At 69.1% G+C, this 27,611-nt stretch overlaps 5 protein-coding genes across 19 annotated transcripts; 2 read left to right on the top strand and 3 right to left on the bottom strand.

Annotated features, from left to right (window-relative positions):
* Positions 1-293: 293 nt before the first annotated feature.
* Positions 294-3,192, top strand: TADA3 (transcriptional adaptor 3). The gene is made up of 8 exons (XM_038185832.2): positions 294-768; positions 857-1,107; positions 1,213-1,318; positions 1,524-1,665; positions 1,794-1,897; positions 1,983-2,092; positions 2,217-2,402; positions 2,483-3,192. Exons 1-8 carry the CDS (start codon positions 562-564, stop codon positions 2,673-2,675), a joined length of 1,299 nt encoding a protein of 432 aa, XP_038041760.1. The 5' UTR covers positions 294-561; the 3' UTR covers positions 2,676-3,192.
* Positions 3,193-3,399: 207 nt separating this feature from the next.
* CAMK1 (calcium/calmodulin dependent protein kinase I) lies at positions 3,400-7,310 on the top strand. Of its 2 annotated transcripts, none has more exons than XM_038185831.2 (12): positions 3,400-3,518; positions 3,891-3,988; positions 4,781-4,912; positions 5,132-5,206; positions 5,307-5,445; positions 5,544-5,670; positions 5,803-5,878; positions 5,961-6,073; positions 6,160-6,238; positions 6,342-6,429; positions 6,530-6,662; positions 6,770-7,310. In XM_038185831.2, the coding sequence occupies exons 2-12, from the start codon at positions 3,903-3,905 to the stop codon at positions 6,826-6,828; spliced, it is 1,107 nt and encodes a 368-aa protein (XP_038041759.2). In that variant the 5' UTR covers positions 3,400-3,518; positions 3,891-3,902; the 3' UTR covers positions 6,829-7,310. The 2 variants fall into 2 exon arrangements, with proteins under 2 accessions (XP_038041759.2, XP_071900240.1); XM_072044139.1 differs by having other exon boundaries at positions 3,401-3,518; positions 6,773-7,310.
* OGG1 (8-oxoguanine DNA glycosylase) lies at positions 7,257-9,797 on the bottom strand. Of its 3 annotated transcripts, none has more exons than XM_072044140.1 (8): positions 9,694-9,797; positions 8,939-9,080; positions 8,632-8,864; positions 8,344-8,523; positions 8,089-8,267; positions 7,873-8,014; positions 7,706-7,755; positions 7,257-7,633 (listed from the first exon to the last, which is right to left on the bottom strand). In XM_072044140.1, exons 2-8 carry the CDS (start codon positions 9,046-9,048, stop codon positions 7,280-7,282), a joined length of 1,248 nt encoding a protein of 415 aa, XP_071900241.1. In that variant the 5' UTR covers positions 9,049-9,080; positions 9,694-9,797; the 3' UTR covers positions 7,257-7,279. The 3 variants fall into 3 exon arrangements, with proteins under 3 accessions (XP_071900241.1, XP_071900243.1, XP_071900242.1); XM_072044141.1 differs by having other exon boundaries at positions 7,376-7,613; XM_072044142.1 differs by lacking the exons at positions 8,632-8,864; positions 9,694-9,797 and having other exon boundaries at positions 8,939-9,069.
* Positions 9,798-10,000: 203 nt separating this feature from the next.
* Positions 10,001-20,653, bottom strand: BRPF1 (bromodomain and PHD finger containing 1). Of its 2 annotated transcripts, none has more exons than XM_038185824.2 (13): positions 19,902-20,653; positions 17,974-18,933; positions 16,434-16,590; positions 15,251-15,382; positions 14,801-14,947; positions 13,583-13,895; positions 12,552-12,866; positions 11,684-11,971; positions 11,449-11,596; positions 11,039-11,175; positions 10,828-10,946; positions 10,514-10,668; positions 10,001-10,363 (listed from the first exon to the last, which is right to left on the bottom strand). In XM_038185824.2, exons 1-13 carry the CDS (start codon positions 20,570-20,572, stop codon positions 10,180-10,182), a joined length of 3,726 nt encoding a protein of 1,241 aa, XP_038041752.1. In that variant the 5' UTR covers positions 20,573-20,653; the 3' UTR covers positions 10,001-10,179. The 2 variants fall into 2 exon arrangements, with proteins under 2 accessions (XP_038041752.1, XP_038041753.1); XM_038185825.2 differs by having other exon boundaries at positions 10,003-10,363; positions 14,819-14,947; positions 19,902-20,651.
* Positions 20,654-21,327: 674 nt separating this feature from the next.
* CPNE9 (copine family member 9) lies at positions 21,328-27,471 on the bottom strand. Of its 11 annotated transcripts, XM_072044137.1 has the most exons (20): positions 27,076-27,471; positions 25,897-25,937; positions 25,771-25,817; positions 25,435-25,538; positions 25,180-25,219; positions 24,628-24,704; positions 24,376-24,439; positions 24,206-24,309; positions 24,032-24,136; positions 23,610-23,651; positions 23,449-23,524; positions 23,320-23,373; positions 23,182-23,243; positions 22,966-23,012; positions 22,701-22,882; positions 22,392-22,519; positions 22,198-22,300; positions 22,050-22,107; positions 21,874-21,947; positions 21,328-21,631 (listed from the first exon to the last, which is right to left on the bottom strand). In XM_072044137.1, the coding sequence occupies exons 1-20, from the start codon at positions 27,150-27,152 to the stop codon at positions 21,479-21,481; spliced, it is 1,638 nt and encodes a 545-aa protein (XP_071900238.1). In that variant the 5' UTR covers positions 27,153-27,471; the 3' UTR covers positions 21,328-21,478. The 11 variants fall into 11 exon arrangements, 6 of the variants coding, with proteins under 6 accessions (XP_071900238.1, XP_071900236.1, XP_071900237.1 ...); XM_072044135.1 differs by having other exon boundaries at positions 23,320-23,524; XM_072044136.1 differs by having other exon boundaries at positions 22,701-22,845; positions 22,966-23,034; positions 23,320-23,524.
* Positions 27,472-27,611: the final 140 nt, after the last annotated feature.

Here is a 27,611-nt window from a genome sequence, read left to right on the forward strand (position 1 = left end):
CTCCCCGGTACCCCCCGGTACCGCTCCGGTACCCCCCCGGTAACCCCCCCGGTGCCTCCCGGTACCCCCCCGGTGCACCCCCGACGACCCCCGGTGCCCCCCCGGTGCCGTCCGGTGCCCCCCCGGTACCTCCCGGTGCCCCTCCGACGACCCCCGGTAACCCCCGGTAACCCCCGGTGCCTCCCGGTGCCCCCCCGGTACCCGTCCATCCCTCCCGGTGCACCTCAGGCCCTCCCCGTTCCCCCCCGGTGCCTTCCCGTTACCCCCCGGTGCCTCCCGGTAACCCCCGGTGCCCCCCGCTCCCCCTCCAACAACCCCCGGTGCCCCCCCGGTGCCTCCCGGTCCCCCCCCCCCACCCCCCATTCCCTCCCGGTTCACCTCACGCCCCCCCCCGCTCCCTCCCGGTGCCCTCCCGTTACCCCCCGGTGCCCCCCAGCCCCCCTCAGCACCCTCCCAGCACCCCTTGGTCCCCCCCCATTCCCCATCAAAGTGCTACCGGCATCCCCCCGCTCCCCCCCGGTGCCTCCCCCCGGTGCCCCCCCCCCCGGTGCCGCCAGCACCATGAGCGAGCTGAAGGACTGCCCGCTGCAGTTCCACGACTTCAAGTCCGTGGATCACGGCAAGGTGTGCCCGCGCTACACGGCCGTGCTGGCCCGCTCCGAGGACGACGGCATCGGCATCGAGGAGCTGGACACGCTGCAGCTGGAGCTGGAGACGCTGCTCTCCTCCGCCAGCCGCCGCCTCCGCGTGCTGGAGGCCGAGACGCAGGTGGGGGGACGGTCCCGAGGTCCCCGTGTCCCCTCTCTCCGTGTCCCTACACAATTCCCCACCGCGGGGTCGTTTTCTTTTTTTCCAGATCCTGACGGACTGGCAGGACAAGAAGGGCGACCGGCGGTTCCTGAAGCTGAGCAAGGAGCACGATGTGGGGCCCTCCGTCAAGCACGGCAAGCCCAAGAAGCAGAAGCTGGAGGGCAAAGGGGGGCACGGCACCGGGCCCGGCCCCGGGAGGCCCAAATCGAAGAACCTGCAGCCCAAAATCCCGGAGTACGAGTTCCAGGACGACCCCATCGAAGTGCCCCGGATTCCCAAAAACGATGCCCCAAACAGGTGCCCCAAACCGGGATCCCCGCTGCCTTCACCCCACAGGGGGGGAGAAGCCCCCCGGGTGTCCCCGCAGGTCCCCTCACCCCCCTGTCCCCTCCGTCCTCGCAGGTTCTGGGCGTCGGTGGAGCCGTACTGCGCCGACCTCACCAATGAGGAGGTCCGAGTCCTGGAGGAGCTGCTCAAGCCGCCCGAGGACGAGGCCGAGCATTACAAGGTGAGGAGCTCCAGGTCCCCTTCCCTACCCCATTCATCCCTCACCCACTCTCCTGCCCCCTCTCCTCGATCATCTCCTTGGCCAGGTCTCGCACGGCACCCAAGGAGCCCCTCCTCATCCTCACCACCCCCTCAGCCCCCCTCCCCAGTGGCTGGAGGGGCCGCGAGCCCCGTGCTGAGCGTGCCCCCCCCACCTGTCCCCGCAGATCCCGCCCCTGGGGAAGCACTACTCGCAGCGCTGGGCCCAGGAGGACCTGCTGGAGGAGCAGAAGGACGGAGCCCGGGCTGCAGCCGCTGCCGACAAGAAGAAAGGCGTCCTGGGGCCGCTCACCGAGCTGGACACCAAAGGTGCCTTCATCCCACCTGGCACAACGGGCTGGGGGCTGCGGGGAGAGATTTGGGGGGCTGGCACCCAGCTCCTGCAGAGCCAGAGCTGCCTCCGCCCCGCTGCTGATTATTTTTCCCCCCCCCGGCAGATGTCGATGCCCTGCTGAAGAAGTCGGAGGCGCAGCACGAGCAGCCCGAGGACGGGTGTCCCTTCGGGCCCCTGACGCAGCGCCTGCTGCAGGCCCTGGTGGAGGTGAGGGGGCTGGGGGCTGCGGTGGTCCCACGGGGCTGCGGCTGGGCCAGCTGTGACCCTCCCCTCCTTGCTCCCCGCTCTCCAGGAGAACATCATCTCCCCCGTGGAGGACTCCCCCATCCCCGAGATCGCCGGCAAGGACTCGGGAGCTGACGGTGCCGGCACATCCCCCCGCAGCCAGAACAAACCCTTCAGGTGAGCGTTTGGGGCGGCTCGGAGCCATCCGTGGCGCTTCCCCTGCCCTGATGGGACGCGACGCGGGGGCAGCAGCGCATTGGGGTCGTCCCCACGCTCAGCGCCCGCCCCCCGCCCCTCGCAGCGTGCCCCACACCAAGTCCCTGGAGGGGCGGATCAAGGAGGAGCTGGTGGCGCAGGGTCTGCTGGAGTCTGAGGACCGGCCCGCCGAGGACTCGGAGGACGAGGTCCTGGCCGAGCTGCGCAAGAGGCAGGCGGAGCTGAAGGCGCTGAGCGCCCACAACCGCGCCAAGAAGCACGAGCTGCTGCGGTGAGCGCGGGCAGGGACAGGACAGGCAGGTGGGGGGGACACACAGCGGGCAGGGAGTGACCCCCCCGTCGTGTCCCCAGGCTGGCCAAGGAGGAGCTGCACCGGCAGGAGCTGCGGCAGCGCGTCCGCATGGCCGACAACGAGGTGATGGACGCCTTCCGCAAGATCATGGCGGCGCGGCAGAAGAAGCGCACGCCCACCAAGAAGGAGAAGGACCAGGCCTGGAAGACGCTGAAGGAGCGCGAGAGCATCCTCAAGCTGCTGGACGGGTAGCGGGGCGCTCAGCACGGCACCCCCAGCGCCTTCAGCTGACTGTCACGGGGATGAGGAGGTGGCCCTGTCCCCTGTCCCCTGCGGGGTCCCGGCGTGCCCGCGGTCCCCACAGTGTCACCCGTGGGCTGGGGACAGAGGGGGTGTGACAGCACCGTGCCACCCAGCGCCTCAGGGTGCTGCTGAGGGGCGCGTCCTGCTCCGTGCCCGGCTCTGCGGCTGCCACCGGGGCAGGAGCTGGGGCACGGAGGTGACGCACGGGGGCCACAAAGCGTCCCTGGGGGGGGGGGACACAGCCCCCTGGTGGCTTCTGCTCCCCTGGTTCTTGGGGTGCCTGGCCTCGGAGGGACACCCGGGGCAGCTCCCACGGCCAGCTCCGCGTGGACACGAGTGGGGGCTGCCCACGGGCCGTGGGGGCAGCAGCGTGGTGGTGTCACCGGGGAGGGGGGGCGGATTTTGGGGAGGGGGCGCGGCGGGCTAGGGCTGTACCTGTGGGTTCGTGCAGGCAATAAAAGGAGCCCGGCATGAGCAGTGTGCTTCCGTGGGGGGGCTGCGGACACGCGTGGGTGTGAGGGGGACACAATGGGGGGGGCGTGGGGTGCGTCCCCTGCGGGGTGTCCCCATCCCCGGCTCCCCAGGGTGGGTCCCTGCTGTGGGGTGTCCCCCCCGGTGTCCCCGCAGCCGCCCCCCCCCGGCCCGCGGTCACGCGTGGGCACCCCACCCGCGGCCTCCCATTGGCTGGGTGGGGGCTGCCCCCGCCCCCCCCGTGACGTCAGGGCCTCCCGGCGCGCCGTGCCCGGAGCTGCCGCCGCCGCCGCTCCGCTGCGCGCGGGGCCGGGGCCGTCGGTAAGGGCGGGGAGGGGGGGGGGGGCGCGGCGGGGAAGGGAGGGGAGGGGGCGGCGGGGCCACGCGTGGGGACCCCCCCCACACCCTGCCCCACTCGGGATCTGCGTGGGCAGCGCCCCGAGCCCACGCGGGGCGCAGCAGCCGCGCCCCGGGCATCCCCGGGGAGGTCCCCACGCGGCACCGGGAGCGCACGGGGACCTCCCCGGTGGCTGCAGTCCCTGCGTCCCCGCGCCCTGCCACCCGTCCTGCCCGTTACCGCGTCCCGTGGGGTGCCGGCACCGAGGCAGCGTGCCCGTGGGGTCGCAGCCGTGGTGGCACCGTGTCACCCCCCCCCCCGTGCCACCCGGTGCCACCCGGTGCCACCCCCCCCAGGCCCAGGCCACCATGCCGCTGGGGCGGGACGGGCCCGGCTGGAAGAAGCGGACCGAGGACATCCACCGAATTTATGACTTCCGAGAGGTCCTGGGCACGTGAGTCGCAGGTGGCACCGGAGCTGGCACTGCCACCACCGAGCCTGGCCTGGGTGGGGAGGGACGGGGGGGGGGAGGTTGGAGCGGTGCCAGCTCAAATATTGGCACGGGGCGGGTGCCACCGCCGCGGGATGGCACCTGTGGGGCTGGGCTGGGGGCAAAGGGACGGGCAGGGGGGTGTGGGGACAGGCAGGGGACATGGGGACATGTGGGGGGTGTAGTGCTGGCTGCCCTGTGACGCCGTGCCACGCCGTGCCCCCCATCCGGGGGTGCCACCCCGGCGGGTCCCTGTCCCCCGAGGGGCACGCGGTGGCACCCGGTGCCGCCTGGGTGCCGTAAGGCTCTTAGGGTGGATTACCGGGTTAATTACAGCAGGGATTAGGGCACGGCAGCACCCGCGCCCTGCCCTCCACCTGCCCCACCTGGGCACCTTTGGGTCCCCCCACGGCACCCTGGGGGCGTATGGGCTGGGGTGGGGGGGTCCCACTGTGGGGCTGTCCCCACATCCCCGGGGCTGCCGTCCCCTCCCCGCCCTGGGGAGGGGACAATCAGTGGGGTGGGGGGGTTATGGGGTGCCCCCAGCACCCCGGCACCGTCAGTGCCCGCGTCCCACGGCCTGTCCGTCCCAGCGGGCGGCTCCTGCTCGCCTTTCTCCTATAAATAGCCGGACTTTCTGCCTGTCACCATGGCAATGGCAGCGCGGCAGCTCTGGCAGTGTGTCCCCCCCCCGTCCATCCGTCCTTTTCTCCCCCCCCCGCCCCCCCGGGGCTCACCCGTCCCCTCCCGCCCCAGGGGGGCCTTTTCCGAGGTGGTCCTGGCGGAGGAGAAGGCGACCCAGAAGCTGGTGGCCATCAAGTGCATCGCCAAGAAGGCGCTGGAGGGGAAGGAGGCCGGGCTGGAGAACGAGATCGCCGTCCTGCACAAGTAGGGGGGGCTCAGGGGGGGCACACACCTCGTGCTGCGCCCCCCCGGCACGGCACCCATCCCATCGGGGCGTTATCAGCACGCCCGAAATAACCCGGCACGCGGTGCCCTGCAGGGCATGGGCTGCTCCCTGCCCTGCCAACCTGCTGCTTTTTTTTTTTTTGGGGGGGGGGGGCACATCCTGACCCCGCTAATCCCCCCTTATCGCCCCCCCAACAGGATCAAGCACCCCAACATCGTGGCCTTGGATGACATCTACGAGAGCAGCAGCCACCTCTACCTCATCATGCAGCTGTGAGTGCCGGCACCGGGTGCTGGGGAGGGGGTCCTGGGGAGGGGGGGGGGCTGCCCCCCACCCCAGGGGAAGGGCTGATGGTGTCCCACGGCCCCGCAGGGTGTCGGGGGGGGAACTCTTCGACCGCATCGTGGAGAAGGGCTTCTACACCGAGCGCGACGCCAGCGCCCTGATCCGGCAGATCCTGGACGCCGTCAGGTACCTGCACGACATGGGCATCGTGCACCGAGACCTCAAGGTGAGGGGGGGTGGGAAAAAGGGGGGGGGGGGAAACAGGGTGTAGGGGGCGTGGGGGGGCTCCTGGTGTCACCCGGCCCTGCCGCCCCCACCCCGCAGCCCGAGAACCTGCTGTACTACAGCCTGGAGGAGGACTCCAAGATCATGATCAGCGACTTCGGGCTCTCCAAGATCGAGGGCTGCGGCAGCGTCATGTCCACCGCCTGCGGGACCCCCGGATACGTGGGTGAGCCCCCTGGGGCTGCGGGGCTCCCCGCGGTGCCATTCTGGGGTCCCCCACCCACCCCGGGGACCCCCACCCACCCTGGGTTCCCCCATCCAACTTGGGGACCCCCCACCCACCCCATCTCTCCCCCAGCCCCCGAGGTGCTGGCGCAGAAGCCCTACAGCAAGGCAGTGGATTGCTGGTCCATCGGGGTCATCGCCTACATCCTGTGAGCCCCCCCCCCAAGTCCTTCTGGGGTTCCCCAGGGCTGCTGAGCCCCCCCCTCATCCTATGTTGTCCCCCCCCCCCAGGCTGTGCGGGTACCCCCCGTTCTACGACGAGAACGACGCCAAGCTCTTCGAGCAGATCCTGCGAGCCGAGTACGAGTTCGACTCGCCCTACTGGGACGATATCTCGGACTCGGGTGAGCCGGGGGGGGCCGGGCACAGCGGGTGGGGGGTGGTTTGCACAAAGGGGGGGCTCTCACGGATGCTCTGCGCCCCCCCCCAGCCAAAGACTTCATCAGGCACTTGATGGAGAAGGACCCCAAAAAGCGCTTCACGTGCGAGCAAGCCCTGCAGCACCCCTGGTAAGGATTTGGGGGGGGGGCTCCTCCCCAAGCTCCCTCCCTAGGGTAAGCTGCGCCCCCCCTTGAAGCTTTGGGCCCCCCCCCGATCCCCTTTTTACCCCAGGATCGCCGGGGACACGGCCCTGGACAAGAACATCCACCAGTCGGTGAGCGAGCAGATCAAGAAGAACTTCGCCAAGAGCAAGTGGAAGGTGAGCGGGGACGGGGGGGTGGTTCTGGGGGGGGATTACGGGGCCGGGGGGGGCACACAGCGGTGCTGGGACGCGGTGATGGACACCGTGCGCTCGGCAGCAAGCCTTCAACGCCACGGCCGTGGTGCGGCACATGAGGAAGCTGCAGCTGGGAACCAGCCAGGAGGGCCCCGCGCAGCCCCCGCTGAGCAGCCCCTGCCACGGCCAGCGCCTGGGGGGGGCCTCCAGCAACGGTGAGCCCTGAGCCCCCCCCCATTTCCCCCCCCAAATCCTCGTCCCACACCCCCATGGGTCTGGGGGTGCCGCCAGGCTCTCACCCTGTGTCCCCCCTCCCCACCAGCAGGGTCAGACTGCGAGCGGGCGCCAGCGAACAGACCCCCCCGGCTGCCCCCACACTGAGGGCCTGGCCCCCACCCGCACAGCTCGGCGCTGGGGGGCTGGGGGGGGCACAGCTGGACGGGGCAGGGCGTTTTGGGGGGGGTCCGTGGGGGTCCTGCCCCCGATACAGGCTGTGGTGCTGAGGTGGGGGGTGCCCAGCCTCACGGACCCCAAAAAATCCCTCTCCCCCCCCCCCCATCTGCTCCTTTTTTGGGGCAGAACCGTGAGGGGGGGGCACCCTGCCCTGCTGCCAGCCAGCCCCAGGAGGGACCCCTTTTTTTTTGGGGAGGGGGCTGCCCCCCTGCAGGCTTGGAGCCGAGGTCTGCACGGGGCTGGGGGGCAGCTCCCAGGAGCACCCCCAAGGCTGGGGGGGGAAGGAGGGGGGGGCTCCAGCCGGGCCCTCTCCCTCCCTCCCCACTCCGGCCCCCCCCCGGCATGCTCCAGGCGCATTTTCCAAATGGATGTTTCTATTTTATTGCTTGTAATAAAGGAAACAGGCGAGAGCCGCCCAGCTCGGCTCGGCCCCCCTGGGGCCAGCAGCTCCCTCGGCGCCAGCAGCTCCCTGGGGCGCACAGCGGGTGGGGGGGGGGGGGGCAGCCACGGCCCTGCCCCTGCGCCCCCCCTTAGGGCTTTGAGAACCCCCTTTAGGGCTTTGAGAACCCCCTTTAGGGCTTTGTGATCCCCCTTTAGGGCTTCGTGGCTGTCCTTTAGGGTTTTTTGTCCCCGCAGCTCTCCCGGCCCCTCCTGGCCCGCTTCCCGCTGCCGGCCACATCCTGCCCCTTGTGGAGGGCGGCGCAGAACAGGACCTGGGGAGGGGGTCAAGGTGCTGGGGGGGCACAGCCTGGGGGGGGGGGGCAGATGGGTTTTGGGGTGTGGGGCAGCACGGTGGGGTACTCACTGCCTGCGCCCAGCCCGCGTAGGGTCCCCACAGCCCGCGGAAGAAGTCTCCTGCGGGGAGATCGGAGCCAGCCATGGGGAGGGGGCTCAGCCCGTGCCCTCCGAGCCCTGGGTGGGGGGCTCAGGGCCGGGGCTGCGGGGTGCTGAGCGCCGTTTTGGGGCCCTCACCGATCTCCTGGTGCACGCGGGCCGTCAGGGAGCGTGCACCCGGCGCGGCCCCGTAGTGCTCCCGCGCCATGCGCCACACGTGCGTGTCCACCGGCACCGCATCCGCCTTGTCCAGCGCCATCAGGCACACGCAGTCGGCCACCTGCCACGCGTGCCACCGTCACCCCCACCGCCACCACGCCACGTCCCCATCCTTGTCCCCGTTCCGGCACCCACCTTGGTCCCCACGCCCGGCAGGGCGCACAGCACCCTCCTGGCCTCGGTGTAGGGCTCGGCGCGCAGCCGGTGCAGCCCCTCGGTGCCGAGCCCCTCGGCGATGGCGCGCGCGGTGCCGCTCACGTACTTGGCCCGGTAGCCGAAGCCCAGCGCCCGCAGCTTGGCCTCGGCATCGCCGCCTGCGAGGGGACAGCGGGGCCGTGGGACGGGGACCCCAAACTGGGTTGGAGGAGGGTGGTCAAGGATGGGGGGGACCTGCTAGTGCTGCCGGGGAGGGGAAGGCGTGGAAGGGCCGCGCGTCCAGCTGGCACAGCCGGCGGCCGAAGGCCTGGCAGAGGCGCTCGATCATGGCGGTGATGCGGGCGACGTGGTTGTTGGAGGAGCAGATGAAGGACAGCAGGCACTCCACAGGGTCCTGCCGTAGCACCCGCACCCCTACGGCACGGACGGGGTCACGGGGGGGGGACCGGTGGGTGCCACCACCACCACCACCGCCACCACCCCGGTGGGTGCCACCGCCACCGCCCCGTGGGGTTGCCCAACCTGGGAAGTCGCCGGCCACCCTATGGAAGTGGGGGTCGGCCGCCCCCCAGGCGCGGTAGAGGGCCGGCAGCCCCACGTCCAGCTGGAAGTATTCCCGCAGGATGCTGTCGGTGTGGGGGCCGGGGGGCTCCTCGCCGTACACCGTGTACCACAGCCGGTCCCGCTCCTGCACCAGCGTCCAGACGCGGGCGCCCAGCACCCCCGTCCAGGCCCCGGGGCTGCTCTCCTGCCACCTGCCAGGCACCGGGCATCGGGACGGGCTCCGTGACCCCCGGTAGCCCCCCCGTAGCCCCCCCCGTGGGCTCACCGGAACGTCTGCCCCGAGGACAGCACCAGGTCCAGGCGCAGCTCGGCCGCCGGGCAGCGCAGCGAGCGCCACAGGGCCGGGCAGGAGGAGGGGGCGTCCCGCAGAGCCATGGGGGGGCTGGGGGGGGGACGGCGGTGCCCCTCTGCCCGTGGGGGCAGCGGGGTCAGGCGCTGCCTCGACACCCACCTGAACCCTATAGTGTGGCCCCCTCCCTCTGTGCCCCCTCCCTGTTGTGTAATGCCCCCACATCCCCCAACCTGGCTCTCCAGACCCCCTTTTTTCCCTCCCAGACCCCCCCATCCCCATTTTCCCCCCAGACTCCCCCCTCCCCAATTCCTCCCCCCAGCCCCAGAATCCCCCCAGCACTCCCCCTCCCACCCTGGCCCCACAGCCCCACGACCCCTCCCCAGCCCTCCATACTTTCCCCCAACCCCCAAAATCCCAATCCCCCGCAGCCCCAATTTCTCCCCTCCAAGCCCTCAACCCCAATTCTTCCCCCCACAGCCCCCCCCAATCCCCAATTCCCCCACAGACCCCCATACTTTCCCCCAGCCCCCCCAAATCCCAATCCCAATCCCCCCCAGCCCCAATTCCTCCCCTCCTAGCCCCTGAACCCCAATTCTTCCCCCCCCAGCCCCCCATCTCCCCCCCCAGACCTGCCCCCCATAGACCCCCCCCAGCGCCCCCCCATCCCACAGAGCCTCCCTCCCCTAACTCCCCCCCCTCCAGCCCCGCTCCCCCCCTGCGCCCCCCACCATGGAGCTCTCCCAGGCGCGCACAGCGCCCCCCCCTCGGCGCCGTTTCCGTTCTCCCTGGCCCAGCCCCGGAAGCGGCTGAGTCCCGGTGCGCCCCCCCCCAACCTCCCGGTACCTCCCCCCCTCCCTCCCCCGCCCCGCCAGCATTTCGTTTGTCTGTGATTTTTTTTTTTTTGTTTCCTTTCCTCCAAAATAATAAATTACAAACACGTTCCCGGCGCCGGGGCCGCCCCCCCCCCCCCCGGGGGAATAATTTAAGGGGCAGGGCTGTACAGTATTTACAGCCCCGCCGGCACCGGGAGAGGAGTGGGGGGGGGGCGGGCAACGGGAAAAAACGGGGGGAGGAGGAGGAGGAGGGGGGGGGGCGGCCCCGGGCCTGGTTCTCCCCCCCCCACTCCCCCCACCCCCCAATTTCTCCCCCCCTCCCCGGTGCGGCGCAGTCCAGCTGCGGCGGGCCCGGTGCGGCGGGCGGGCGGCGGGGGGGGGTCAGTCGCTGTCGCTGGAGTCGCTGCTCTGCTCGCCCTGCACCTTGTTGCGGTGCTGCATGGCGCGGTGGTAGGCGATCTGCACCGACTTGCGGATGTTGGACTTGCGGCCCTCCAGCATCTTCTCCTTGTCCAGGTCCTGGTTGACCCCCAGGGGCACCAGCTTGGTGCGGGGCAGCCACTGCCTGCGGGGAGCCGGCGGACGCCTCGTTTGAGGGTTACGGGCGGCTGCGTGCCGCCCCCCCGCGGGTTTATTTCACCCCCCCCCTCCATTAACCCACCCTCGAGTCCTTAGAGGCACCCCCCTCAACCCCGCGTCCCCGCCCGGGCCTCACCAAGTGCGCTTGTTGTCGAAGAAGAGGACGAGGTAGAGGTGCTCCCGCGCTTCCTGAGTCATCTGCTCGCCCAGCTTCAGCACCTCCAGGGGGGGCACGGGGATGGGGACGCCGTGGTGGAACATGCCCTCCCGCGGCATCTTGGGGTCGATGATCTGGCGGGGGGCAGAGAACGCAGCTCTGACAGCGAGCCATGACCCAGACCAGCCCCGTTCCCTGGGGAAGCTGTAATCCCACCTCCCACCCACCCCCAGACCCGGCTCGGTGCCAGGACAGGATTTGGGGAGGTGCAGGATTTGGGCAGCCCCACTCACCAGCGCCGGGTAGGACGGGTACCCCCGGCACTTGGCCCACACCAGATCCAGGGCGTCCAGGGAGGAGTCCTCGTCCTCGGAGAGCCACCCCGCGCCGCGGCCGATGCCCTTCCGCACCACTGCGCCAAGAGAAAGGGGAGAGGGGCTTCAGCTGCGCCCCTCCACGTGATGCCGGGCAGCAGGCGGGGCGCTGGGAGGTGCCGGTACTTACTGCTGTGCCCCACGCCTCGCCCGGCGCCCACCGAGTAGGATTCGTTCTCTGTCCCTGACGTGTCCTCGCTGCTGTCCTCGGGGAAGTTGACGCGGGAGAAGGAGGGCTTCCCCCGGCCCTGCTTGGAGGGCGTTGTGCTGAGAGAGGGAGCGGAGCTGTTAGCGGCGGTCACGCTTCCAGAGGGCCACACGGGTGGCTCAGAGCTCCACCAGCCAGCCCCGGGAGCTTGGCAGAGCTACAGCAGGCAGCCCGGCGCTGCTCCCACCCAGGCTGGGCCACCAGCCCCCTTCACCTGGGAGCAGAGGCCTCAATTATGGGCGCTGTCCCCAGGGAAAGGGGCAGGTGGGCTCCCACACCTTGCCCCACGGCTCAGCCGCCCCCTGGCTCCCAGGGACACCGGGGTGAGGTACCTGGTGCGATCCGAGGCAGCGCTGCTGCTGCTGCTGCTGCTGGACTCGGAGTCGGAGCTGCTCCGAGGGAGGTTGCAGTCGTTGCGGTACACCAGGAAGCTCTTCTTCACCGGCTGGTTCCCGCTGCTGAAGCCGTTGGCGGGCAGGTCTGGGGAAAAGAACGGCCCAGGAGGGCGTTACGAGGGCACAGCGCCCTGTGGCAGCCTCCCCCCGGGGCCGTGGGTGCCGTGCTCACCCATGGGAGCGTCCTCCGTGGACTTGTCGCTGTCGCTGTCGGAGCTGGAGCTGGGCCGGGGGCTTCGCCCTCGCTTCCTCTGCCGCTGGGAGGAGCCCATCATGGGGAGCTGCGGGGGGCCGATGGGGCTGTTGCCGTGGCCAGGAGCCATCTGGCTGTCTCGGTTCTTCGGGGGACGTCCCGGGCGTTTGGGGGGTCCTGCGGTTTTCGGATTCTTCTTGGAAAAGAGCACTGAGGTCCTCCTGCCCACTTCGTGCGCCGGGGTGGAAGAAGAATTGGGGCCCAGACCTGCAGGGGGGAGGAGAAGGCACTGATCAGCCGCAGCCCGCGGGACCTGATGGGGACACGTGGCAGTGGCAGAAAGGACAGGATTCGTGGCTCAGGAACTGTCCCACAGCCACACAGAAGCTCACCAGATGAGCACTGAGCACCACACACAGCCCTGCGGCTGCTCCCAGCACAGGAGGTGGCCGCCTTTGCCTTCCCCTCCTTGCTGCGGGCAGAGCTGGTGACAAAACACCCAGCAGGGCTCCACCATCCTCGGATCCCCCACTGGGGAGCTACCAGCGGGGAGCCCAGGGATGTGCAGATGCTGTGCTCTGCAGGGATTTGGGGCCACCACCCCCACGGGATGCCCTGCAGAAGACACAGGACTCCCCCGTGGGGTGGGATAAAAGGGAATCCTCCCGAGAGGCAACTTGCCCTGCTTCTGAGGAGGAGCTACAGGCAAGGCGTGTGCATGGAGCTGCCCGCACAGCCCTCCTGTCCTGGGAGACACCTGGAAGGTGGCTGCTCCACCAGACAGCCTGCCCAGAGGCGTTTCCCCGTGGTTCCCCAGGACCCAGCAGCATTTTGGAGGGGGCAGTACCTTTGCCAGTCTCCTGGCTGCTGCTCTCCTCGGCAGCGCTGTCTGTCTGCAGGTCCTTCTCGCAGGGGTTGTGTGACTGCAGCACTCCCCTGGCGGAGGAGCTGTGCCGCTCCAGCCCGTCTCGGCCCAGGTCGCGGGGGTGAGCGAGCTTTCGCCGCAGGACCGTGATCTCCTTCTTGATCATCTTGGCCCGGCGGGACCGTCCTATGCTCTGCTTGCCCGCGTTGACCTCATCCAGCCGCTCCAGCAAGATCTTCAGCTGCTCCTCCAGGGGCAGGTGCTTCTGGTTCTCCGAGAGCAGCAGCCGCACGTCGTCTGGGGGCACAAAGAGGGGCAGGTGGATGAAAGAGATCGGGAACTCTTTGGAGACCCTTTGTGTGAAAGGGCATCGGGCTCCCCCTCAGGAGGGAAATAGCGTACACGGTGCAAACACCTGTGAGCACAGCAAGGTTACCCTCAGAGACCCAGAGAAGGAGCCCTGCTGGAAGCAAACCCCTTGGGGAAGGCGGGCTGATCAGCAGCACGGGGAATACCAGGGTTCTCATCAGCCAGGGCAAGGGCACGGCAGAAAAACAAGGGGATTGTAACAGGGTGCAGCACAAACAGCAGAACCAAAGTGACCACGAAGCATTAGAGAGTAGGGAAGTTTGACTGCCTGAGGCCCTGCTCCACACCCAGCCCTTTGCCCAGGGAGAAGAGGACCCTAAAAGTGCCCTTCTCAGGCGAGTTATTCTGGTGGTGTTCCCCGCTGCCCAGCACGAAGCCAGCAGGAGCTCGCTGTGTCAGCCAGCAAAGCCCACAGGTAGGGAGAGCAGGGAGGAGCAGGCACACCGACCTGAGGGGTTCAGGCCCCCCGGCTGCACCCAGCAGGAGCCTCAGCAGCTCACTGGGGGGCTGATTCCAACCAAAAGCAGGAAGAGGAACTGAGGGACAGGCCTGGGAGAGTCAGCAAGAACAGCCCCAGGTGCCCGAGTGCTGCGGGCTGAGCTCTGAGCAGCCCCTGTACCCCAGGACGGGGGCTGAGTACCCACCGTCATCGACATCCTGCACCTGAGGCTCCTCCACAGCCACGCAGTGAGGGAAGTGCATGCCCGTCTCAAAGTCAATGCCCATCTTCTCCGCCTGCCGGCGAGCCTGCCGCAGGACCGCGCCCCCCTGCTCCCGCAGCCGGACGGCTGCCCGGTAGAAGATCGTGTCTTTGGCGTTGTATTTCAAACAGTTGTTGATAATCAGGTTGAAATCCTCCTCGAAGTCGTCGAAGTTCAGGTAGCGATAGGCCTCCAGGTTTTGTTTCATTGTCTGAAAATCCATCGGCTTCTTGATGTGATCCAGGTAGTCCGGCACCTGCAGGAGAGAACGGCCCGGGGTTAGAGCCCGCTGCCCCCTGCCAGCAACTCCTGCTCCAAGAAAACAGTGGTTAGAGCCATCAGCTATCGCGCTCTGGTGCCCTGCCCCAACACACCTCTGGAAACGCCCCCTGCCTGCACAGCTGGAGGGGCAGTAAGACCTCCAGGCCACGCAGTCCGGGTGCTGTGCTCAGCCCCACGTGGCAGCATTTTTAAGGGCAGCATCCCCTCCTCTCCTTCTGGCTGTGGGAATCCAGAACGCCACGAGGCGTTCCCATGAGGAGGAGGAACCCCAAGTGCAGCCCCTGGGGGTGAGGGTGGGTGCGGACACATGGAGCAGAACGGCCCAGGTGGCAGCGATGGCTGCGGGTGCGAGCACACAGCACGGACACCCCCGTGCCCACCTGCGCAGCACCAACACCCCCCTCCCACCTCCCCAGGTGGGGACACGTCGATGACACGCTCAGCAATCACTCCCCTTGCCCCCAGCGGTGACAATCCAGGGGTCTAACCCATCAAACCGTGCTCACTGCCCCCAGCAAAGGCTTTCACAGGACAGGTAAGAGCACGCCGCCTGCCTCGGGCCCAAGCTCTGGCACTGCCTTTCCGTGCCACAAGCCCCTGACATGTCGCTGACACCGGGGAGTCACCAGCAACACAAGCAGAGGAGCTGAGCGCGGTGCTCCTGGCCAGCAGCAGCTCCCAGCCCAGCTGCCAGGCTTTTGGCTGACCCAGGGGGGCAGTGCCACACACGTCCCCCTCTGGGGAGCGGTGCCGGGCCGGGCGAGCCAGCAGCAGGCTGCCCAGGGGCGCTTCCGGAGCACAGCCCCCCCGTGGGCAGCCCGTGGCACGAGCGAGGGACAAGTTTGAGTGAAGTAGAAATCTGGGGGAGGGGGTTCTTACTTCGTAGATTTCTGTTACCTCAGACAGAGGGACCGGCTCGCTGAAGATGTTGCCCGTGTCTTTCTCCTGCAGCTGCTCGAGCGTCTTGCGGAGGAGGATGAGGAAGGGCGTGAGCTGCATTTCCAGCGCCACCTGCTGCACTTTGATCTGAAACAGAGCGACGGAGCACCGCTGAGCGCCCCTCAGGGACGGTGCCACCTCTCCCTGTTGCTGCAGGAGGCCACCCTCCTCGAGGGGACCCCGCAGGGGCACCGCCTGCACCTCCTCTCCGTCTCCGTGCCCCCCATGCCAGCCTTGCACAGCAGCCACCGTCGTGCAGAGCTGCTGGGGCAGGGCACAGCGCACCCGAGGGGACCCCGCAGCTGGCAGTGGGCACCCGACCTGCGCCCCGGGGAGCCCGTGCTCGTGCCCACCCCAAAAAGCACCCCGAGGAGGGCGGGTGACCGTTACCGTCTCTCTCTTGAGCTTCTCCCGCTTGCGAATCAGCTCCACCAGCAAGCGCGCGCGCTCCAGGTCGTGGCGGAGGCGCTGCCAGGACTTCAGCTGCTCCTTCAGGGCCCAGTTCTTATCCTCCGTGTCTCTCTGCGGGAACATCGGAGACCGTGAGCCCATAGCAGAGGTGCTCCCATCTCCACATCCCCGAGTGCCTGCGAGGGCTCCTCCCCAGCGCAGGGAGCCGGCACACCCAGCTGTCCCAGTAAGGCTCCTGCTTCTCTGGTGGTGTGAAACAGTCCAGCTGCTGGCCACAGCTCAGTACCTGCTCCCTGCTCACCATCTAAGGGATGCCGGAAAGTGGACACACAAACCTCTGGAAATGCTCTGCCTAACGTACCCGAGTGTAGGCAGCCGCCCAGGACCACAGACCAACACCGCCAGGGGCTGGGCAGCTGCTCACAGCTCCAGTGAAGGGCACCAGGGCAAAACGGGAGTGCAGCTCTGGTTACCTTCGCTTCTGGGGCACCACAAAATGCTGACTTTTGTTCTGCTGCTGTAGCCAAGGATGAGCAGAAGCTGTTTCAGCCCTTCTCTAGCAATTAAAAAAAGAGAGGGGGTAAAGGCAGGAGAAACCTCCGCCTGATCACGGTCTTCAAAGGGCTCGGAAAGACTCAGATGGGGAGCCAGAAGAAAAATGGTCCTCTGGCACGAGAGACTTCACATCTGCGAAGCACTGACTAACGGCTGAGGCAGGCAGCACGCTGGAAGCAGCACCCACAGGGAGCGTTCCCGCAGTGGTTTCAGGCACAGTGAGGTTTGGTTTTGTCCAGACCACGCCTGGAGCTCAGCGGCCTTCCCTCTCGATGCCCCCCGACACGGCGGCCTCGGGTCGGAGCCGCTGCTGCCACGTTTGTCCCAGCTGCCGGCCGCGGGCGGGCGGGAGGAGCGAGCTCCCTGTGCGCAGCGGGGCAGGCTTCCCTCCCTTCCCCGTGGCAGCCTGCCAAAGGCGTCTCCGCCTGGCAAATCTCTGAGCGCCGAGAGCGGAGGGGAAGCCGCGAGAGCAGGCAGCTGGGGCTGCCCCTTCCTCAGCCGGGAGGTGGAGCCCCGGCCTCTGCCCCCCATCCCGCAGCTCTGAAGGTGCAGGAAGCACTCGTGGAAGCCCGGGATGCCCCTGAGCACCCCAAAAGGCAGCCCTCACCTGATCGCAGTTCCTCTGCGACTGCAGGTGCGTCTGGAGGCGGCGCAGCAGGGGGACGCCGTTGCGGGACTGCCTCTTCAGCGTCCAGTAGCTGTGCAGCCGCTGCATGAACTGGCTCTTCCTCTGGATGGTTAGACGGTTGGTGATCTTGCTGAGCCTGAGGAAGGGACACAAACCACAGAGCCCGTCAGCGGGGAAAATCTGGCTGCTGCAGAAGCCTCCGCCGGGGAAAGGTGGCAGCGAGGCCACCCGTGAGCTCCTCGGAGCCTTGTACAGGGCAGGAATCCCTGCGTGCCCACGGCGTGCGGGGCACAGCACCCCCGAGGAGGCCAGCAGAAGGCACTCAGCCCCCCCTCTCCTGCACACGCTTTTCCTTCCTCCCCCCGCCACCTCTCGGGCGTGAGCACGGGGCCGGCTGCGCCAGGCTGGGCTGCGAGATGGGGCTGTCAGCAGCTGGGCCTTCGGCAGCTCCCCGCGGCCCCCGCACGGCCCCGATTCACCCGGCTCATTATGCTGGCACCGAGAGGCCACCCAAGATGACAAAGGCCCCATTCAGCCGGCACCAGACAAGCGGCGGAGCCCCCAGGAGCCTGTGGTGTGAACAGGCCCGAGGAGGGGAGGGCAGGCTCGAGGAGAACAGAGCTTGCTGTTGGAGATAATGAAGGGCTACCCCAAACAGCCCAGACACCAAACAAAAGGGGTTTTCCTGCTCCACAATGGCAGGGAGCCTGAAGGGACTGGGACAGCCCCTTCCACCAGGGCTGGCAAGATCCCTGCAGCTGGGGGGAGAGGAAAGGGCCCCGTGCCTCCACGTCCCGCAGGGCCAGCGTGGGGTGACCCCACCTGCATCAGCCCCAGCCGAGAGCAGCCCCATTTGCCATCGCTGGCCACGCTCGGCTCCTGCAGGAAGGCATTTGGCATTCTGGCGGCGGCCCTCGAAGATTAATTAATCCCAACAGGAAGGCCTGGGGTGAGGTTAACAGCTTCCATCTCAGTGTGGGCTCGCTGCGAGCGCGCCAGCAGCAGGCAGAGCCTCCAGCCAGCCTGCCAGCGCAGCCACACAGGGGAGGAGAGGCGCTGCTTGGAGAGCAAACCCCGGGCGAGCGAGGCTACCACACGGTTAGCACACGAGCAGGCGGTGGCACGAAGCCATCAGCCCTGCAGCAGCAACCTGCCCGTGCACGTTGCCAGAACTCCTCCCGCCGAGCGAAGCCGCGGCGCCCACCCCCTGCCCTCCTGCCCCACGGGAGCCCCCTGAAGGCCTGGAGGGTGCTGAGCTCCTTTTGGGGGGTGGCCCCACACCCCGACGGCTGCGCTCAGGTGCTGACGTTAAACCGGCAGTGTCTATTTCCTGCCCTCCTCCACGGGGCTGCGCACCTCAGCGCCTCTCCACAAGGCCGCCAGAGGAAACCACGAGCAGCCCTGGGGAAGGAGGTGAAAAGCCCGGTGTGAAAACAGCAGCGCCCATGTGCTGAGCAGGACGGAGACACCGAGAGAGAGAGAAACTGCCCCGCAGCTCGGGGAGGGCAGCGGGAGGTACCTGTGGGGGGGGATGCAGGGGACAGAAACCACGGGTGCCGCCGCTCGCTTCTCCGCCAGGATCTTGCGCGCCTTCTTCATTTTGATCCTGGACTTGGCCTTGGCCTTTTTCACCTTCTCGGAGCTCCAGCTCTTGCCCTCCTCCTCCTCCTCCTCATCCTCCTCCTCCCCTTCGCTGTGGGACAGCGCGGGGAGCCTGCGCACGGAGCCCGGGGGCGTGTGGATATCGCAGTAGGCGGTTTTGCGCACGCTGAAGGAGGTGCCGTTGGCTCCCGTCTCGCGGACGGGCTCCATCTTCATGTAGAGCCCGGCCTGCTGGGCGCAGGTGACGTGGAACGCGGTGTAGCAGTTGGCCTTGTGACACTGGATGCAAGCCCCGGAGCCGCGCTGCTTGCAGATGTAGCAGGTGAGCTTCCAGCGGGCGGGCGGGATGTGCTCGATGCTGTCGATGGGCTCCAGGAAGACCGTGTTGGCGAAGCACACCTCGGGGATCCAGAGGGCGCACACCACGTGAGCCCAGCGCCCGTCGTCCGTCTGCTTGAAGGCGCCGCCCTTGTTGGGGCACAGGGCGCAGTCCACGGCCCGCGAGGGCGACTGCAGGCACCTCCTGCAGAGCCACTGTCCCTCGGGGATGTAGGGCACCCCGTAGCACTCCTGGTGCACGGCCAGGTTGCACATGTCGCAGAAGAGGATGACGTTGCTGTTCTGGCACTCGCCGTCGTTGCAGATGCAGCACACGGCGTCCTCGTCCACCAGGGCGTTGGGGTCGCCCTTGTTGTGGCTCTCGAAGTAGGATTCCTTCTCCAGCCTGTCCATCAGGTACTCGAAGATCTCCTGGGGGATGGGGCTGACGCCTTCCGTCTTCCGCCGCTCGTTCATGATGTCCAGCCAGATGTAGTCCTCCTCGTCCATGTCGTACTCCACCTCCTCGTCCAGCTCCTCCGCCGACTTCTCGATGTACCTGGAGGGGGGCAGCAGCACAGGGTGAGGGCACGGCCAGTGAGGGAACATTTACACGTTCCAGGAAAAACACCAGAGGGGCATGCAGGAGCAGGGGGTGGCACCGCCCCCCGAGCAGCGTGGCAACCACAGCGCCCTTGGCACAGGGCAGCTGGGCGTTCAGACAGGATAACGAGCCAAGGGCCTTGGAGACTCATCAGTGCAAGGAGCCTCCAAGCAGGTACCAGGTGCTCTGGGGACAGCGACCTCGTTCCCAAGGCACAGCAGCACCGGCCCTGCTGGCAAACAGGCCCAGAAGGCGCAGGGTTTCCCTAAATCCGGCCACCTGCCCGCTGCCAGCTGGGGGTGAGGGGAGGATTTGTAGGGAAACGAACTGGGAGCCCCCGTTTTGCTCCAGCAGCTGGCACACAGCATCACACCAACCACGCTGTGGGGAGCTCGCTCCCTTTTCACACAGATTTGCTGTTCTGTGACGCCGGGTTCTCGGGCAGCGCGGTGGCTGGGAGCGCAGAGGCGGCCGTGGGGGTGTTATTTTGGTGCTCAGCGAGCTCCCTGCGTGTTTTGGGGCACTGAGCTTACCCAACCTGCACGGGGCACGGCGCTACCACAACCTATTGGGCAACGAGGTTACGTTCAGCCTGCAGACACACATCCTACAGCCAAACCTCGGTGCTGGGGGGGCTCCAGCTGTGCCGGGGGGTGCCTGAAGAAGGCAGAAGGATGCTTTCCTTTGTAGGGTCGTATAGCGAGGAATACATGGCATGAGCAGGCTGCTGGCGAGTGGCTATGGAGTGACCAAGAGCCCTGCAGGCACCAGGGCCCCCAAAAGCAGCGAGTTGTGAGTCTGGAGCCACAGCCAGTTCCCACAGCATGTGTGGACACCAACCTCCCCCCACCCACCCCCAGGAGCCGCACAACCTCCCTGGGAGCCCGGTGCCCGGAGCCCAGAGCCCATCTCCTTGCCCGTACCTGTAGTAGGAGGTGGGTCTCGGCGGGGCGTCGGGGGTGTCCTGCTCCAGCTCTCGGTACACCACCTCGGGCAGCTTGGGGGCTGCACCAGCCGAGGCGTTGTGGTGGTGGTGGTGGTGGTGGTGGTGGTTGGCGTCCTTGCGCTTCTCCTTGTTCTTGTGCTTGCCCGCCTTGGGCGCCGTGGCGGCGGCTGCAGCAGAGGCGGCGGAGGCGGCAGCAGCAGCGGCAGCAGCAGCGGGCTGCCCCTCGGCGTTCTCCTTATTACTCCCGTTATCGGGCGCCTCCTCGGGGCCCTCCTCATCCTCGGACACCACGTCCAGGTTGTCGAAGATGCTGATGCGGTGCACGCGGCCGTGCAGGTCCACCTCCACCATGCGCTGGGCCTGCGCGTAGGTCAGCACCTCGCGGCCGGGGGACTGCGAAGGCTCGGAGGGGCTGGGGGAGCGCTTGTTGGCGGCCCGGGCCTGCCTGCCTTTCTTCTTGTGCTTCCGCGGCGGGGCGTGAGGCGGCGGCGGCGGCGGCGGGTGGTCGTGGTCATAGTGGTAGAGGTGGTACTCGATGCCGCTGTAGCTCTTGTAGATCTTGCGGCACGAGCCCACCGGGCACTCGTAGGGCGGCTTGGTGGCCCGCAGGTTGTGGCAGAACGTCTTCACGTCGAAGTCCACGCCCATGGCGGACACCCCGCCGCCTCACACCGCCCCCCCCCCCCCCCCTCCCTCAAGCCCCCCGCCGCCGGGGCCGGGCCGCAACAATGGAGGCGGCGGCGGCGGCGCCAGGCGCGGGGCGGCCGCTGGGTAAAGCGGGCGGAGGCAGCGAGGAAGCACTTTCGGCACGGCCGAGGGGAGGAGGGGAGGGGAAAAAATGGGAAATGGGGGTAAAGAGGGGGGAGGGGGGAAAAACGGAGTGGGGAAAGGGAGAGGAGGTGGGGGAGGGGTGAGTGGGATTTTTTGGGGGTGATGCGCGCGTTATGGGGGGGGAGAGGGGTGAGGCGAATCTGCGGGAGGAGGGGTTGTGGGGAGGGGGGCGGGGGGAGGCGCGCGGCGGGCACCGGGAGGGACGGGGCGGGGAGGGGAGGGGAGGGGGCACCGGGACGGGACCGCACGGGGAGCACCGGGACGGCAGGGACGGGACACAGCGGCACCGGGACACACCGGGACCGGCACCGGGGCGGGATCCTACGGGAAACACCGGGACGGGACCTCCCGGGACCGGCACCGGGGCGGGGCTGGCACCGGGACACACCGGGACCCATAGGGACCCATAGGGAACCACCGGGACCCACCGGGATGAGGCTGAACGGGGCTCCCGGGGCAGCACCGGGACCCACCGGCACCACCACCGGCACCGGGACCGGGACCGGGACCCCCCGGGGCAGCACCGGGACCCCCCCCCCCGAGCCCCCCCTTCCCGGTGCAGCAGGCCGCAGGCCGGTTGCAGCGCTTTATTTACAGCCGGTACCGCCGGGACAGCCCCGCCGCCACCCCACCGGGAGCTGCGGGGTCCCCGCGGAGCCAGGCAGCCCCACACCGGGACCCCCCCCCCTCCCCCGGTGCCCACCGACCCCCCGGTGCAGGGGGCTACTGGGGGTCGGTGCGGCGCGGTTTGATGTCGCGGGTCTTCATGTAGGACAGGAGCTGCTCGGGGATCTCGGCCAGCACGTCCTTGGCCAGGCGCGCCATGCTCAGCACCTGGTTGCCCGAGTCGTCCACGTAGTCCCGGAACGGCACGAACTGCGGGAGGAGGCGGCGGGCACGGCCGGGAAACGGCCCCCCGAGCCCTGCCCCATAGCAAAGGACACGGCCCCACGGGGCCCCACGGCACGGGACACGGCCCCATGGCACAGGACAGGGCCCCACGGCCACCCCGTGCCACCGTCCGTGCCCGCAGGAGGCTGCTCCAGGGCACGAGGGCAGCGTGTGCCCGACCCCGTGCCCCCACCACCCCGTGCCCATCTCCCCCCCGACCCCGTTACCTGCACGATGTCCCTCTCAGCGTAGCGTCCCCGCGAGGACACCCGCACCTCGTCGCCGTCCAGCTCCTCCATGGCTGGGGGCAGCGCCGCTCAGCGCCCCGCCTGCGGGCAGTGCCCGCGTCCCCCGGCCCCGTCCCTTCCTCCGGGACGCCCCCGGTGCCCCCAGCCCCGCTCACCGTCGAATTCAGCCGGCCCCACTCCCACGATGATGATGGACATGGGCAGTGCTGAAGCCTGCGGGGTGGAGGGGAGGGGCAGCGGGGGCAGCACCCTGAGAATTTGGGGTGCTTGGGATCCGGTGGCACGGCCACAGGGCGCACTCACGGTGACGATGGCCTCCTTGGTCTGCAGCATGTCGGAGATGACGCCGTCGGTGATGATGAGGAGGACGTGGTACTGGGAGCCGTCCGTCACCTGGGCGGCCGTCCTGCGGGCACAGGGGGGACGGGATCCCTGCAGCAGCCGTCCCCGTGTCACCTCGCCGCTTGGGGTGTTGGGGACAGCCCCGTGGTGCTCACCCGGCCACCTGGTTGATGACGGGGGCGAAGTTGGTGGGCCCGTAGAGCTGCACGGTGCGCAGGCTCTGCAGGTAGGACTCGAGCACGCCCTCGATGCCGTTGCAGCTGGGGTTGTCCTCGTTGTTGTTCTGGGGGACGGGACGGGCGCTCGGGGTGGGGGCACGGCTCCCCGCTCCCTCCCACGGCTGCGGGGCTGGGCTGGGCACGTCCCCAACCCAGGGGCTGCCCCCCTGCCCGGGATTTGTGCCTTCACCCCCAGCCCTGCCCCGTGGCATGGTGCTGGAGCTCCCCAAGACCCCCAAAGCGCACCAGGGGGAACTGGTGGGAGATCTTTCCATCGGGCGGCAGCTTGGCCCCGAAGCCGTAGGCGGGGAAGAGCTTGTCGCTGTCGTAGTCCTGGATGATCTCCCCGACGGCCTTGAGCGCCAGGGCGTAGGCGCTGAGCTGGTAGGGGCTGGCGTAGTGCAGCGAGGTGGGCTGCGACGGCATCCCTGCGGCACAGCGCCCGTCGGCACCGCCCTGCCGCCGCCGCCGTTGCCCCCCCGGGCAGCCCCCTCCCGGCCGCCGCGCTCACCGTTGGAGGCCGTGAAGTCGATGGCGACGGTGAAATTCAGCTGTGTCCTTGGAGGGAGAGCGAGGGAGGCTGCCGGCCCCACGGCACGGTGCGGCCTCTACCCGTGCCCCCCCCAGCCCCATCGCTTGGCCCCACGCCCCCACCGGCGCCCGCAGCTGCCAGCTCGGCACCCCCAGGTGCCCTGGGTGTCTCGGGGGGACCCCCGGCCCCACTCACCCGCCTCGGATGTAGTCAACGAAGGTGAACTCGGACTCGACGGAGAAGGAGAGCAGAGTCACCTGCGGGCACACGGGGGGGTCAGGGCCAGGCCCCCGCCGCAGGCAGGAGCCCTAAAAGCGCCCCAGCCCCACTCACGGTGCCGGAGTTGACGTATTTCTTCTTCTTGCACTTCTTCCTAGGGTTCAGCACCTGTGGGCACGGGCAGGTCCCACTGTGGGGCTCCCAGCACCCCTGGAACCGCCCCCCCAGCCGTGCCCCCCGTACCTCATACACCGTGAACTGGCTCTGTGCTCGGGACAGCTCCCGGTAGCTGGTGGCGAACTCCCCGATGAAGTCGTGGCTGCGGGGGGAGCGCGGGGGCCGCGTGTGGCACGGGGCGAGGGGCACCCCGACGCCCGTCCCTGCCCCCGGGGGCACGGCCTCACCTCCCGTCCCGGTCCCAGTCGTACACGTCGATCTTCACCGTGCTGGGAGCAAAGAGGGGCTCAGGGGGAGCCTCCGGCACGGCTCCGGGGGGCCGTGGGGACACCCTGCCCGTGGCACCCGGGGCTCGGCGTGCCAGCGCCGTCAGAGCCGCACCGCGTGCCCGGCCCGCAGCTCTGCGGGGAGGGGAGCGGGGAAATTTGGGTCACGGCAGGGCTCTGGGGAAGGGGGGGAAGCTTTTATGTAATTTGGGTTGCAAAAGAGGGAAGGAAAAAACACAATAAGGACCCAATTCGGAGCTGCCTGCTGCTGCTAGTGGGGCTACACCTGCTGGGGAGGTGCTCACACCCTGCCCTGGCCCCACGGCACCGTCCCCGTCCCCTCACCAGGTCCCCAGCCCCTCACCGGGTCCCCAGCCCCTCACCGGTCATAGTCCCCGTTGCAGAGGGCGCGCACGGGGATGGTGAAGGGCTGCCACACCGGGTTGAGCGTGTTCTTCACCACCTCCGTCTTGTGGCAGATGGTGAAGCTGCGGGGACAGGGCAGGGTCAGGGCGCGCCGTGCATTGACCCGGGTGCCCCCGCGGCCCCGTGCTCACGTGCCGTCCTCGTTGCTGCGGTAGAAGACGAGGAAAGGGTCGGATTTCCCAAAAAAGTCCTTCTTGTCCAGCTTGTTGGCACACAGCTGCATGGTGACGATGTCCTGGGGACGAGGACTGTCACCTCGGGCCGGCTCCTCGCCCCGTGCCCCAAAAATGCCAGCGCTCACCCTGCAGTTGCTCAGCTCCTCGGCCAGCAGCAGGATGGTCCCGCACCGCTTCCCCGGGACCCCCCTGCGACAAGAGGCCAGCGTGGGGACGCTGAGGACAGGATGGGGCAGGACGCGGGGTGCTCTGCGTGACCCCATGGTGCTGGTGCCTTCCCCCTTGTGGCAGCGGGGCTGTGGGGGGGGTCCCCAGGTGGGGCGGGTGGCCGGGGGCACGGTGTGGGACCCCCAGCCCCACCGCGGGGTGCGACTCACGTGAGGGCTCTCTCCAGGCGGCCCCGCTGGGACCCGATCACCTCCCCCAGCGCCACGAACGCCTGCCCCAGGAAGTCCTGCGCCCCGAGCAGAGGGTGTTAAACCTGGGGGCTCCTGCTCGCAGCCCCCCCAGACCCTCAATGTCCCCAACCTGCCACTGCCCTGCCCCACGGCCACCCACCCTGTGCTGCAGGAGCCACCCCAGCCCAGGACGCATCCTGCACAGCCAGGATCACCCCATGCACACACTCCACGTGCCCTGGACCCATCACGTCCCCCACCAGAACTGTTCCACGTCCTCTGGTCTCATCCTGCACCCCACAGCCACCACACATCCCCCGAGGGACCGATTTCCCAGCGTGGCAGACACCTACCTTCTGCCAGTCCCGATGCGGCATGGAGAGACGAAGAGCGGGGTGAGCCCCCCGAGGCCAGGGGTGCCTGTCCCACCCAGGAGCCCCCTCAGGGGCACAGCCTTGGGGTGCCTCCGCCCCCAGCAGCTCCCACCACGCCGGGGCATCTCCCCGTGTCCCCCGGCCCCGCGGCGCTCACCTGCTTGTAGATGGAGCAGCTCTTGGAGTCCACGTTGTAGCTGCCGGTGGCAAAGCAGAGCCGTGAGCTGGTACCCAGACACGTCCCCACGTCCCCACCTGGCACTCGGGGACCCCCGCAGACCCCATGCTCCATTTCCAACCCCTCGGCCCCTCCGCGCTGTGACAATTTTTATTGCTTCGGTGCTTTGTCACGGTGACCCACGGGGGCTCAGCACCCCTGCCCCGCTCTCCCCGTGGCTGTGGAAGCACTCACACATCGAAGCGGAGGTTTTGCTTCTCCTCGAAGTAGTAATCGAGGACAAACTTGCGGACGAAGTCGGGGTTGAGGGTGTTGTCGATCACCTCGGTGCGCCCAAACTGCGGAGAGAGGGGTGAGGGCGGCCCCGTGCCCGCCATCCCTCCCCACGGCAGCTGCCCCAGCACTAATCCCCGCGGGGATTAGCAGCGAGGAGGGATCATTAGCGTGGAAGTCGGTGGCCATATGGGCCCATTTAACCGAGCCGGGGATTAGCCAGGAGCGGGCATGCTGGGGGCTGCAGCACCCCTGGCGTGGGGTAGGGGGGAACAAGGTGAGAGACGCGGCGCTCACCTCCTTCCACTCGCTGCTCCCCGCGCCCTGCACGAAGAGGACGACCACTGCGGAGAGAGGAGCGGAGCCGTGCCGTGCCCTGCCACGCTGCGCTCACACCACCGGCAGCACACCCCGGCCACCCACCTGGGTCAGATTTGGAGAAGGTGTCCATGTCCAGCAGGTTCCTGGGGGGACGGAGCCAGGCGTGAGCGGCCACGCGCTCGCTGGGTGTCAGCACCCAACCTGCTGGGGGTCCCCGTGTCCTCCCCGGGCTGGGTTTTTGGGGGATGGCCCCAATCGAGAGGGCAGTGCTGGTGCTTTGGGGCCAAAAGCCCCAGCACCCGTGGGACACGGGCAGGAGGCTGGGTGGAAGGAGCCCATCGGGACGGCGAGGAGCAGCGTCTCCAGCGCTGACAGTGATTGAACATGACAGAAACCCATTTACAGGACGAAACCTTCCCCGGTGCTGCCGGCGACGGCTGAGCACCCGCTGCACCCCGGTTGTGGGAGTGCAGCTAATGGAGAGCGCAGAAGTGAGAAGAAAGCAGACACTTAGCAGGGGCCGGGCAGCCCGCGGGGGCCAGCCCGCACCACCCCACGGCTCCCCCAGCGCAGCAGAAGCCGGAGCACTTTGATCGCTGCCGTTGTTGTGCTTTGACACCGGGGAGAGCCGGGGGCTGCGAGCGGCTCTGCTGGGATCCTTCCTGCGCCCCGGTGCTCAGCCAGCTGCCCTGGCCCAAGTGGAAAGGGCTGGGGGGCAGAGAGAAGCCCCCACCAGGCTGTGCAGGCAGTCCTGGATGGAGCTGAGCCCTCGGGGGGCTGCAAAGCTGGGGCCAGGCTGTGCCCCCACAGCCCCTCCGCCTGCTGCCCAGTGGGGCCGGCAGGGAGGGAGGGGGCTCAGCCGGGACCCTCAGAGCATCCACAGGGAAGGGGCACAGAAGCCCCCAGCCCAAACGTGGTCCGGAGCTGGCAAGAAGGACCTCGGGGCCACAGCGGGCAGGGCGGTTGATGGGGGCAGAGGCCTTCCCTTGCCCCCCAGCACAGGGGACGCCCCCGGTGCCGGTCCCCGGGGGCAGGACCCCCGCGCGGGGCTGTACGCGGCCACAGCAGCCGCCGCTCGCCCCGAGGCACCGAGCACCAAACACCCCGGGGCTGCGGGCACCGGGCAGGGCGCAGCCGGGCTCCCGGTCCCGGTACGGAGCCCCGGGCAGCTCCGGGAGCACCGGAGAGGAGCGGGCGCAGGACGCGGGGCTCCCGGCGCATCCCCCCCCCTCCGGCCCCGCCGCTCCCACCCGCCGCCGAGCCGCCCCGCTCCCGGCTCACCGGCAGGACACGGTGAGCTCCACCTTGGTGCCGGGCACGCTGCCGGCCGCCGGTTCCAGCGCTCCCGGAGACGCCATCCCCGTGCGGGCGCCGCCGCTGCTCCGCGCCGCCTCCTCCCGCGCCGCCGAGGCGGGCGCGCCCGGGGGCGGGCACGGGCACGGCGGCCCCGGCCCCGGCGGCAGCGCCGCCCCGGTGAACGGGGGGCTCGGCCCCGGGCCCCGGCACGGAGAGGAACCGGAGGGGGGGGACGGACGCCCGGTGGGCGCCGCGGTTCGGCCCCGCCGGGAGCCCCCCGCCGCGGGTCGCGCCCCGGGGGATGCTCGGTGCCGGCTCCCGTCCCGTCGGGGCTCCACGTCTGGAGGCGCGGGCTCGGTGCTATTTCGGTGCCGCCGCTCGCGGAGCGTGGGCCGGGCTATTTATAACCAGCGGCGCCCCCGCCGGAGCCGCTCCCGGCGCCCGGCTCCCCCGCGCCGCCGCCGCCGCCGCCCCCCGGCTCTGCCCGCCTCCCCCCCGCCCGCAGCCCAGACACGGAGAGG

This window comes from Anas platyrhynchos, chromosome 13 (genome assembly GCF_047663525.1).
Source record: "Anas platyrhynchos isolate ZD024472 breed Pekin duck chromosome 13, IASCAAS_PekinDuck_T2T, whole genome shotgun sequence".
Lineage (NCBI taxonomy): Eukaryota > Metazoa > Chordata > Aves > Anseriformes > Anatidae > Anas > Anas platyrhynchos.